This window comes from Crinia signifera, chromosome 1, assembly GCF_055691185.1.
Source record: "Crinia signifera chromosome 1, ASM5569118v1, whole genome shotgun sequence".
In the NCBI taxonomy this organism is placed as follows: domain Eukaryota; kingdom Metazoa; phylum Chordata; class Amphibia; order Anura; family Myobatrachidae; genus Crinia; species Crinia signifera.
The window spans coordinates 275,816,382-275,829,454 of NC_139217.1; the positions used below are offsets into that span (position 1 = coordinate 275,816,382).

Consider the following 13,073-nt stretch of genomic DNA (forward strand, 5'->3'; position numbering starts at 1 on the left):
ATATATATATATATATATATATATATATATATATATATATATATATATACACAGGAAGACCTGCACTCTCACCCTCAAGGAGTTAACTGCTGGGGTGCCGTATATGTAGCCGAGTTCAAAACGGACCCAGCTATATGTATACAGAAAATTTTCCCAAGGTGGGAAAAACAGCACTCACCAGACTCAAGCAAAGTATTGATAGGTTCAAAGTCCCGATAGTTTTAATAAAGTACACGCTTACCTAAGAGGTAAGCGTGTACTTTATTAAAACTATCGGGACTTTGAACCTATCAATACTTTGCTTGAGTCTGGTGAGTGCTGTTTTTCCCACCTTGGGAAAATTTTCTGTATATATATATATATATATAGTGGGTCTGCGGACCGGCACTCTCCTCGTTGGGGCAGCTGCCCTGGTGCCTAGCTAAACAATGGACAAATGGACGAAAAAGCAGGCACTCCTGGGACTTGGTTAAATATAAACAAATTCTGTATTAGGCAAACATGCCAAAAAAGGCCAACGTTTCGGGGCAACAACGCCCCTTTGTCAAGGCAATACAAGTGGTAAAAAACGGCAAACAACAGTGTATAAGGTGACTCACCCTTAAATAAGTGCGCGACATGTCTCCAGACCCTCGCGTCTGGTGCTCGCCGTGTCCCGTCAGCCGGAAGTCAAGGGGCGGAAGTGCGTCTGTATCGGAGCGCTTCCTGTGAGTGCTGGTAACCAAGTAGTGGAACGCACGCATTAGGGTTGCTATGCGCTGCTTCCTGAGGTGGGCGGTGAATGGCGTTGACAGCGGCTTGCACCCGTACGCCGGGTGTCTGGATGACATGGTGCTAGCAAGGTGTGCTGGGGAGGAGAAGAAATAAACGTGCTTTATAGTGGCTGTGTTAACAATGAGTAAGATCCCCTAAGAAGGAGAAGAGGCGTCTAAGTGACGCGTGAGGCATTAATAAAAGGATTGGTGAAATCCAGATGAGGTGTAAAAACAGTGTAAAGAGTAAGATGTGCAAATTAATAGAAGGAGATTAAAAAGTACAGCGCTGGTGCTATACACAGCCCTGGTCTGTGAAAGACCGGTATAAAGCATTAAACATGAAGCTGTGAATGGAACAAAAACTGGATGGTGTGGTGAGGGCCCACCAAATTCCAGTGTGTGGTAAATCACCTGGTCGAGCATTCAGTGCCACCACCATCTAGTGACATATAAGGTAAAGCAGTCGGTATATAGCAGTATTGCTGCTGCAGCAATTGGGGAAAACGTCCTGCTATGGGAAGAAAAGAGAATGGTTAGTCACATGTCTCTGATGCTAAATAGAAGGGTCAAACTGAGTTGCCAGGGGTTGAACAGGTCTTTCCTTAGTGTCCGAGGGACAGTGGGGAACCTATAAGAACACCGATAGTGTCAGCCGATCGTTCAGTCCATGTGGCTTTACAGAATTTAGCCGATGGATCCACCTCGTTTCCATCTTCATAAGGTTACCGTCCCTGTCTCCTCTTCTGATAGATGGAGGAGTATGATCGAGGATGATATGCTTCAAATCTGAAAGGTTGTGGCTGGCTTGGAGGAAATGTTTCGCCACCGGTTGTTCGTTCCCTTTGCCAGATAATGCTTGTCCTATCGCAGACCGGTGTAGGGCCATGCGCTCCCGCAGAGATCTGACGGTCTTGCCAACATATATAAGCTTGCATGGGCATTGGATGGCATATACTACATGCGTAGTCTGGCACGATACCACATGTTTAATGGGATACGTCTGTCCAGAGATGGGATGGATGTACTTATTGCCGGTAAGCATGTGTTGGCAGGTGGTGCACCCCAAGCATTTATAGCATCCTGGTGCACGGGTTAGGAAATTAACTTTGCTGTTAGTGGAGGTGGAAAACCCGGTGATATCGTTGTGCACTATTGCATCTTTGATGCTTTTGCCTTTGGTATGGCAGATCATGGGTCTCTTGGCTTTCAGGCTGGGGAGGCTTTTGTCCGTCTTGACTATGGGCCACAATGCCCTTGTAGCCCGGGGGAGGATGGCGCTAGTGACATTGAACTTGGTGACAAATGGCAGTATTTCCTCCTTATTATTAGAGGGCTGGGTATCGTGTGACGGTTCCAGTAGATGATTCCTGTCCATACCCAGGACTTCCTCTTTTTGTTCCAATAGAGGTTTCAAAGCATATCCTCTGTCTCTGAATCTGGAGACAAAACCGTCTAGAACCTCGGGCAATTTGCCTTTGTCACTGGTGATTCTAGCGGCCCTCATCATTTGCGACTTGGGCAAGGCGGTTTTCAGAGGTCTGGGATGGAAACTACGGAAGTTCAGCAGGGTGTTCCTGTCGGTGGGTTTCGTGTAAATGTTGGTGACAAATCGGCCCTCTGTCAGGGTGACCTTGACGTCCAGGTAATTTACTTCAGAGGCAGAGAATTCGTAGGTAAGTTTGATCGGTGAATCCAGTGCATTGATAGAAGCGATGGAGGATACCAGAGGGGCTTGAAGTCATGAAAAGTTTCCTTTTGAATAACAACATGCGTGATCTGGACCTGGACCTATTCATGACCCTCATGAAATTGACCTTAAAAAATAACTACTTCCTGTTTAATGGACAGTTCTATTGCCAGAAGAGCGGATGTGCGATGGGCAGTGCCATCTCGCCGTCCTTTGCAAACATATATATGTTTCAACAGGAAAAAGTCATGTTTTTTGACAATAGGGACATCGGTCAACACATTTTAACCTTCACCAGATATATTGATGACCTGTTCATGGTCTGGACAGGGGGCCAGGACAAACTGGTATCCTCCATCGCTTCTATCAATGCACTGGATTCACCGATCAAACTTACCTACGAATTCTCTGCCTCTGAAGTAAATTACCTGGACGTCAAGGTCACCCTGACAGAGGGCCGATTTGTCACCAACATTTACACGAAACCCACCGACAGGAACACCCTGCTGAACTTCCGTAGTTTCCATCCCAGACCTCTGAAAACCGCCTTGCCCAAGTCGCAAATGATGAGGGCCGCTAGAATCACCAGTGACAAAGGCAAATTGCCCGAGGTTCTAGACGGTTTTGTCTCCAGATTCAGAGACAGAGGATATGCTTTGAAACCTCTATTGGAACAAAAAGAGGAAGTCCTGGGTATGGACAGGAATCATCTACTGGAACCGTCACACGATACCCAGCCCTCTAATAATAAGGAGGAAATACTGCCATTTGTCACCAAGTTCAATGTCACTAGCGCCATCCTCCCCCGGGCTACAAGGGCATTGTGGCCCATAGTCAAGACGGACAAAAGCCTCCCCAGCCTGAAAGCCAAGAGACCCATGATCTGCCATACCAAAGGCAAAAGCATCAAAGATGCAATAGTGCACAACGATATCACCGGGTTTTCCACCTCCACTAACAGCAAAGTTAATTTCCTAACCCGTGCACCAGGATGCTATAAATGCTTGGGGTGCACCACCTGCCAACACATGCTTACCGGCAATAAGTACATCCATCCCATCTCTGGACAGACGTATCCCATTAAACATGTGGTATCGTGCCAGACTACGCATGTAGTATATGCCATCCAATGCCCATGCAAGCTTATATATGTTGGCAAGACCGTCAGATCTCTGCGGGAGCGCATGGCCCTACACCGGTCTGCGATAGGACAAGCATTATCTGGCAAAGGGAACGAACAACCGGTGGCGAAACATTTCCTCCAAGCCAGCCACAACCTTTCAGATTTGAAGCATATCATCCTCGATCATACTCCTCCATCTATCAGAAGAGGAGACAGGGACGGTAACCTTATGAAGATGGAAACGAGGTGGATCCATCGGCTAAATTCTGTAAAGCCACATGGACTGAACGATCGGCTGACACTATCGGTGTTCTTATAGGTTCCCCACTGTCCCTCGGACACTAAGGAAAGACCTGTTCAACCCCTGGCAACTCAGTTTGACCCTTCTATTTAGCATCAGAGACATGTGACTAACCATTCTCTTTTCTTCCCATAGCAGGACGTTTTCCCCAATTGCTGCAGCAGCAATACTGCTATATACCGACTGCTTTACCTTATATGTCACTAGATGGTGGTGGCACTGAATGCTCGACCAGGTGATTTACCACACACTGGAATTTGGTGGGCCCTCACCACACCATCCAGTTTTTGTTCCATTCACAGCTTCATGTTTAATGCTTTATACCGGTCTTTCACAGACCAGGGCTGTGTATAGCACCAGCGCTGTACTTTTTAATCTCCTTCTATTAATTTGCACATCTTACTCTTTACACTGTTTTTACACCTCATCTGGATTTCACCAATCCTTTTATTAATGCCTCACGCGTCACTTAGACGCCTCTTCTCCTTCTTAGGGGATCTTACTCATTGTTAACACAGCCACTATAAAGCACGTTTATTTCTTCTCCTCCCCAGCACACCTTGCTAGCACCATGTCATCCAGACACCCGGCGTACGGGTGCAAGCCGCTGTCAACGCCATTCACCGCCCACCTCAGGAAGCAGCGCATAGCAACCCTAATGCGTGCGTTCCACTACTTGGTTACCAGCACTCACAGGAAGCGCTCCGATACAGACGCACTTCCGCCCCTTGACTTCCGGCTGACGGGACACGGCGAGCACCAGACGCGAGGGTCTGGAGACATGTCGCGCACTTATTTAAGGGTGAGTCACCTTATACACTGTTGTTTGCCGTTTTTTACCACTTGTATTGCCTTGACAAAGGGGTGTTGTTGCCCCGAAACGTTGGCCTTTTTTGGCATGTTTGCCTAATACAGAATTTGTTTATATTTAACCAAGTCCCAGGAGTGCCTGCTTTTTCGTCCATTTATATATATATATATATATATATATATATATATATATATATATATATATATATATATATATATATATATATATATATATATATATATATATATATATATATATATATATATTCTTTAAACATAAATATATTTTTGTGTATTTCTAGCGTTTGATGTATTTATATAACATAAATGCATTTTGACTATATAGTATGCACCTTAAGAGTGGAATGGTGGATGATAAAATGAAGAGGGAAGGGAGTGCTTTAGGCAGTAATGCTGCCCATACATAACATATGTGCGATCAGATGCGATGGGACATCGCAATGCGATGTCCCATCGCATTAAGTGGTACCCAATGTTGCATACCATCCTGCGATGGACATCGGGTGCTGAAAAAGGGGTGGTGTGGGGCTGTGTAGGCGGGACCGGAGCGGGGGACCATATCGGTGGAGCTTTCAGGCGGCGGGACTTGTCAGCAGCAGCAGTGACTTTGAAACACTGGGACGGCCCTCTGATTGGCTGAGAGAGCTCTCTCTCTCAGCGGCCTCAGCCAATCAGAGGGCCGTCCAATGTTTCAAGACATCTTCTGCCGCTGCCGAGTCGCGCCGCCTGAAAGCTCCACCACTCCAGTCCCCGCTACACAGACACCATGCCTCCCCTGCTGCTGCTGAGTCTCTCCGGTCCCCAGCATTAAGGTACCGGCGCCCCACTCCCCGAACCTGCCGCTGATTGCATTTGAGCAAACGCATGTGGTTAAAAACCACATGCGATTGCTCATGCAATTCGATAAATATTATGTACAGCTCATAATATCTATCGAAGTGACAATCGTCGAATGTCAGCTTAAAAATGCATGCAATCATTCGATGGCCGAAATCGAATGATTGCATTCGATATCTCACATATTTATGGGCAGCATAAGAGTTATGAATGGCAATCACCAGACATAGCTGATCCAGGCCAGAAACAAGTTTTTTTTTGTGTTCACACATGGGTCCCATCCTCATGATACCTTATTGAAATATTGTATAAAAATATTCAGAATTGCAGAATAATCTGGTATCCAAATTGCTTCTGGACCTGAGCTTTTGGATAAGGGATACTCAATCTGTAGTAGTATACAATGCACATTGCTGCCAGTGACCTGAATATTGGTAAATATGGACAGCAAACCTTTGTTACTACACTGCACTTTTGAGCAAGATTTAATATTATTTTTGTTTCAAATAGTATAGACAGTCATAGAACCATATAAGATGTCAGCATGGTGTTCACTGTCTGGAAAGAAGGGAACAATTTAAAACACACTTCCTGTTGAGAAATAAACAGCTACAAATATGGACAAGATGACAGTCATTTCTCAGAAACACATTGCTGCTAATGAAATGAAAAGGTAAGATTGTGCTTAAGTCTTTTTTTTATTATTTTATTGAAGAGAAAACTCTTATGAAAGCATACTGTAATTTAACATTTTAAAGCAGACTGTTTGAATTGCAAAAATAAAATTTGGGCTGCAAAGGGTTAAGCTAAAATGACGCATCACCTGCACACAGTACAATGACACATGACAGCTCTGCTGTAGCAGAACAATATGTGCCACTATCACACATCTCCCCCTCAGTTCTGTTCTACAACTCCTGGTTGGTTGTGGTATAGGAGAGCTGGGATACGGTCACTAAGTCGACATGCATTGGGTCGACGGGGCTTAGGTCAACATCTGAAATAAGTCGACAATGGCAAGGTCAACAGTCAAAAGGTCGATGTGAGTTATTCAGTTTTTTATTTTTGTAGCTGACAGGTGGTATTTTATGCCCTACCATCTGCTGCAGTGTGATGGGAGAATAAATTAGTGTGCCGAACGCAGAGAGGCACTGTGCTTGAAGCATGGCAAGTGCAGTGGTACACCTTGACTATGTCAAGGGGCTATATCCCCGAAACGCGTAGATTGGAGGACTCTATCCTTACATTCAATGATCCCTGCACCAGCACTTTGTGGTCTTCATTGGACTCAGATTTGATTGGAAAAACCCTGGAAAAGAACTAAGGGCACTTGTGTAGTTTCACGGCGCCAGCATGGCGCCGTGCTACTTCCGGGTTCTACGCTCGCCACGAAATATGTCAAAAAAAGTAACTTAACTCCATGCCGACATGGATAGTTCATACCCCCACTATCCATGTTGGCATGGAGTTGATTTTAAATAGCATGGCGAGCGTAGCGAGCCACCGAGCCCGCAGCGTGGGCGAGCGAAGCGTGCCCCGCAAGGGGACTCAGACGCACGGCACCATACTGGCGCCGTGAAACTACACAAGTACCGAACTAAGCTTACTGTGGTGGTGCAGAGCAATTCAGGCTCGGACCGCATTGCTCTGGACGCAAAAACCCACCGCAGATCATCTTTAGGGTGAGAATAATTGATTTATTTGATAATCAGTGTCCAGTCAAACCACAGAGGCTATTTATTGTATGTTTTTATTCATTTGTTATACATGTCATACATTCAAATTATATGTCATGTATTATTTCTGTTTGAACTTGTTTTCTAACAATAAATATTGTCTCATTTACAGTTGCAAAAGGGAGTATTAGAACATTTTTTATGGTAACTGCGCCATAACAAGTGCATATTTTGGGACTTGTTTCCTAGCACGGCGCCACCGATTATGATTGTGACCATCGCGTCGGAAACAATCGCGTCGATCGCATCGCATGCCAACCAAATCGCATGCGATGCGATCGACGCGATTTTGCATTGATTTTAATGTGAAATGACTCAAAACACCCCATTTTTATAGAAACCCCCCCCCTGATGTTTGAAATGGACCCCAATTTTAACGCCACCCCGCTATAGACGCCAACCCGAAGCGTGGCGAGCGGCGGCGGTACGCATCCTCCGACCTTTTCATACCCCTACTATCCACGTCGGCGTGGAGTTGAGAATATAAAGTGTGGCGAGCGCAGCGAGCCACCGAGCCCAAAGCGTGGCGAGCGGACGCGGATACCTTCACAGGTATCGCGGCCCATCGCGGGCTTCACAGGTATCCGCGTCCCCTCGCGGGGCTCGCCACACTTCGGACTCGGTGGCTCGCTGCGCTCGCCACACTTTCTATTCTCAACTCCACGACTACGTGGATAGTAGGGGTATGAAAAGGTCGGAGGGCGCGTACCGCTGCCCCTCGCGGGCTCGCTACGCTTGCCACGCTTCGGGTTGGCGTCAATAGCGGGGTGGCGTTTAAAATTGGGGGGGCCATTAACCATGCTTTTTACACACATTCAATGTTAAATGGGCCATATTGGCCCATTTAACATTGTCACCTATGTGAAATCGGGTTGATCGCATCGCGGGCCATTATAATGGCCCGCGACAGATGCGATCAACCTGATTTTCACTTTAACATTGTTCCCTATGGGGAAATCGCGTTGATCGCGTCGGTCGCATCGCCCAACGTGATTTTCACTTTTACCGGCAATTGAGCCAGTTAAAGACAGAAAATCGGGTCCATCACGTCCATCGCATGCCTTAAGTACCTTAACTTAAGGCATGCGATGTACCACGACGGGCGCCGTGCTAGGAAACAAGTACCCATATTTTACATTCCCTTTCAACCATGTCAACCTATTTTAGCTGTCGACCTAAGCCCTGTCAACCTTCATTACTCAACCCAATGCATATTGACCTAAATTGGGTCGACCCTAAGACCCATACCGAAGAGCTACCGGGTCTAGGTAGATAGATATTCATTAGGTTAACCCCCTATGTTCAACATGCATAAGTTTGATAGGGTGGACCGACTGGTAAAAGGTCAGTGGTTAAGATCAAAAGGTCGACCATTACAATGGTCGACACAAGCTTTTTAGGTTTCATTATGTATGGTTCATCATATGTGACCATAATCAGTGGAAACATGTACCCTCGTGGCTTGCATACTTTGCCGCACTTTGGACAAGGTTGCTGTTCCCAATCATAGTCGACATGGATTGTAAATCAAGCAAAAGTGGGGTAAAGGTTTTTTGTTTTTTTAAATGGGACACTAAAAAAATACTCATTTTTTTTTAACCGGTCTACCTTTTTATACTTTTCAACCTAATGCATGTCAACCATATGGTGTTGACCTATTATCTGGAAACCATCCTGTGTTTGCTGCTCTTTATAATAGCATAGTTGAAAAATGCACATAGAATACAATCATCTGCGTTATCCCACTACAATTTTACAAATGTAGGCCCCAGTAGTCTCCAACACCAATATCGATTCGGAATATTGAATTTTGATTACTAATAATATTTAATTATTGCTACATGTAATATACTACTAGGTGAACTTCATGACCTTTTATAATCTATATTTTTACTTTACAAATAAAGTACGGGCTGCACATAAGATTTGCTAAATCTAATGTGCAGCCCAGCCCCGGAGCCGTGCGGGGGATGACAGCGGGCGGGGGATGCCGCTATAGAGAGCCGAGCAGGGGGAGGCTGCATAGGGAGCCGGGCAGGAGGCACTTGAAGCTGTTGTGGTGGGGTGACAGCGGGAGCAGGGCGTCGGGCAGGGAGGATGACGCATGCTGGCTGCCGGGCAGCGGCGCGAGCCGGGAGGAACAGATAACTTGAAAAAAAAAAAGCCCATACAGATGACTAGCAAGCCATTGATTGGCTGAGACCTCTCTCAGCCAATCGCTGAGAGAGGTCTCAGCCAATCAATGGCTTGCTAGTCATCTGTATGGGCTTTTTTTTTTTTTCAAGTTATCTGTTCCTCCTGGGCCGGCTCTCGCCGCTGCCCGGCAGCTAGCGTGCGTCATCCTCCCTGCCTGGCGCCCTGCTCCCGCTGTCACCCCACCACAACAGCCTCCTCCTGCCCGGCTCCCTATGCAGCCTCCCCCTGCTCGGCTCTCTATTAGTCGGCATCCCCCGCCCGCTGATGTCCCCCGCATGGCTCCCTCCTCCTGCAGCTCCCCGGGGACTGCATATGATAAATCCATGCGATTTATCATTTGCAAACCTTGGCACATCAAGTGCCTAATCGTTTGTCCCCCTCCCGGGGAGCTGCAGGGTGAAATCAGGTCCGACTTGTCCCTAGGACAAGTCGGACTAATGTATGGGGGCCTTTAGTTGTTGCACTACTGCCTGCCCTGATGTCATAACTTCTCTGTACGCAGACATATCGGAAGCTACAAATCTCTTCAGATTTCCCTTGAACTCTCCCAGGAATCTGATTAACCCTTGGCTATTCACTTCAGATACATCTGATCCAAATGTTAAACCCCTGACAGCTTCCGATCAGATGGATCTTTTGTGTAGCACGTAAGATTTTTCTGTCGGATGGATCTGAAACTCAGCCGTACATCTGATCTGAGGGAGCTCAGATTTGGCCTTTTTTCTTGAGATTCGTCCTATCTGACTAGGGATTTTTATATGTTCCAAGTATAGGCACTTTCTTTATAGCCTGCAACACAAGTTTTTTCTTGTGTTGTTAAATCTACATTACTACCTAAAGTGATGAATCTTTTTTTTTTTTTTTTAATGGTTGCTTATCCCCCAGGTGTGATGGGAGGTCCAATAAAATAAAACAAAAAAACATGTCTTAGCAGACCGTTCCCGATTGGGCCTTTCTCTCTCAACCCCTTCCTAAACATCACACAATCTTCTTTCTCTAAAACATTGGGACATTAAAAAAACGTCCAATCACGATGGATTAACATGGTAGAGGAGTAGTGTCTTACTTAGAAATATAGAAGAGGCAGCATTCTGGATGAAGTTAGCTTCACAACTTGCGTTCTATATTAATATATATATTATATTATATTTGAAAAAATAGCTTACTTGCTCTATAAAAATGAATTCCTAGTATACGCAAGTATACTGGCCAATAAAGCTGATTATGATAGCACTTTGTCAATCAATTTTGCAGGTCCGTGTCAAAGCATGCCAAGGAAAAACTTTCTGATTTCAGTGAAATTTCTGAGCTCCGTTTTAAACTCAACAAAGCTAAATCTGAGACTTTAGAACTGGTTATAAAGCATAACGAAGAGGTGAGTTAATATGTCTCTTACTTTCTTCAAGTCTACATTTTTATTTTTTAAGCATTATGTTGTTTTCCTAAACCAATTTTTTTTTTCCATTGAAGATTATGCCCTTTTTTGTGCTGTTTCTATACTGCTTCCCACTCCTCCTAAACCCCGTTAGCCAGAGTCCAAAACAGAAATAAAAAACCACACTATCCAAGGGCGCTGATAATAGTAACAAATAATATATTATTAATATTACTATATATCATTAAGAACACTAATAGTATCACCCAGAACCTTTATTGTAAATATTTTTATCTTCAAATAAATACTTTTAAACTAATTTAACAATAAAATACAATAACACAATCCTCTAAATTAGGACTTCATCAGGAGTTTAATCCATAGATGAACCAGATTTTCACAATAATAGTTTTAAAAATTATACATGAACTTCTGTTATATAGGAAAGTTCTTACATAGAACATGTCATTTAGAATAATTAGGATTTATATCCAACATTTCACCTAATTCCATTCTAGAGCAGAATGGCTACCAGGAAGCTTATGTGAATCCATCTGTGATTGCTCCTGTTGTGACATATGTCACAACAGTGGAGATCCTATATGAGAGATTGTGTTTGATACAATCGCACAAGACTGTGTTGGGGTAAGTAGTTTCAGATATTATAGAGGCCCCCTGTTTGTTCTTTATTAAGACCTGTAGGTAAAGGTGGATTCAAGGGTGTTCTACCACAGACAAATTATAAATCACGTTATAATGTACAATAAGAAAATACGATTTGTCGTGGTGGGGTGCACCAAATGAATAATCAGACATGAAATATATATTTTATTAATGTAGTTAAAGCAAGCGAAATATTTAAAAAGAAACACATAAATTGACAGACAGTGAAAATAGTGAGTGTTTAAAACAGTATCAATTGTTGTTATACAGCACTTATTCTATCTGCCCAGATTTTTAACGTTAACAAAAATGGTCACGATCTATTTGATTTACAATGTCTAGGTCTACAGTCAAAAGGTCTATCACTATTGGTCGACATGGTCAAAAGCCGACAGGGTCAAAAGGTCGACATTCTAAAGGTCGATATGAGTTTTTCATGTGTTTTGGAGTGTATATGTGGTCAAAGGTTGACATGTGCACCGTATGTAGTTGCATCCTCTCGCATGGCTTGCTGTGCTTGCCATGCTTTGGGCACGGTGCCTTGCTGTGCTTGGCACACTATTATGATCTAACTCTATGCCCACGTGGATGGTAAAGTATGAACAAGTAATTTTTTACCAAAAAATCACGAAAAACTCATGTCAACATTTTTCATGTCGACTTTTGACTGTCGACATTTTGACCATGTTGGCCTTTGGACTGTCGACCTAGAACCTGTAGATCTAATGACTGCATACCAAAAAATGCGCAATGTAAAAGTGCATAATTTGATGATTTCAAGATTGGGGCCTTGATTCATGATATACATTTGTAGTTGATTTCTGAAGTTTTGCATCAATCAGCAGCAAATTTCCTGCGCTTTTGTTGCGATTTCTTGACAAAACTCCCTTTCAGTTGTCTGGCTACAAATTCATTTTTGTCAATGAGCCAAAATCAATCATCTTCAGGAAAAGCTTCTACATGGTCATCTACATCATACAGACAAACCAATTGAAATGAACTGTATCACAAGCACTTTTACATTATGTGCTAAAACTTTGAATAGCATTTGCTATAATTTAGTTTATTTACAAAATTGGTATTTTTTTTTTTGCCTCCCCCTGTAAGAGCAGAATGTTGTTAGATTTTCTAAAAAGCTTGTTACTAAAACATATAGTGGTTGCAGCACAAAAAAAAAAAATCTGGATTGAAAAGTGATCGGAGAAGAAAAAAATACATAGTTTGTATGGGATACAGTATGTAGAGTCTATTGGAGTGCTTGTGATTAGGGAGAGAATGTGAGATGGTTAACGGCTTACTAGTTCTAGACTGAGATTTCAGTCTAGACTTTATCCTCCTGTCTGTGGGGCCAGAGAAGATACATTCAATGAGGTATCACTTTAGAAGCCAGTGGAAATGTGTATAAGCTTAGCCAGTCTAAACACTGCTAAACCACAGAGGAGTATTGCACAATATTTGACAGGTAGTTGTTTAGCCAAGGCAAAAATTATTCCTAAGCAGGTGGCTTAGCGATTGGAATGTCACCCACGGTGGTTGTTGTTGGGCTAAACATTGTATTTAAGAGGAGTA

General features: G+C 43.8%; 1 protein-coding gene across 1 annotated transcript in view; it reads left to right on the forward strand.

Annotated features, from left to right (window-relative positions):
- CCDC171 (coiled-coil domain containing 171) overlaps nucleotides 1-13,073 on the forward strand; it is a 72,427-nt gene that overhangs the window by 5,513 nt on the left and 53,841 nt on the right. Inside the window, exons 2-3 of the mRNA XM_083184275.1 lie at nucleotides 6,045-6,207; nucleotides 10,721-10,841. Coding sequence (XP_083040401.1) covers nucleotides 6,152-6,207; nucleotides 10,721-10,841 — 177 coding nt within the window. The 5' untranslated portion in view covers nucleotides 6,045-6,151. The remainder of the gene's footprint in view (nucleotides 1-6,044; nucleotides 6,208-10,720; nucleotides 10,842-13,073) is intronic.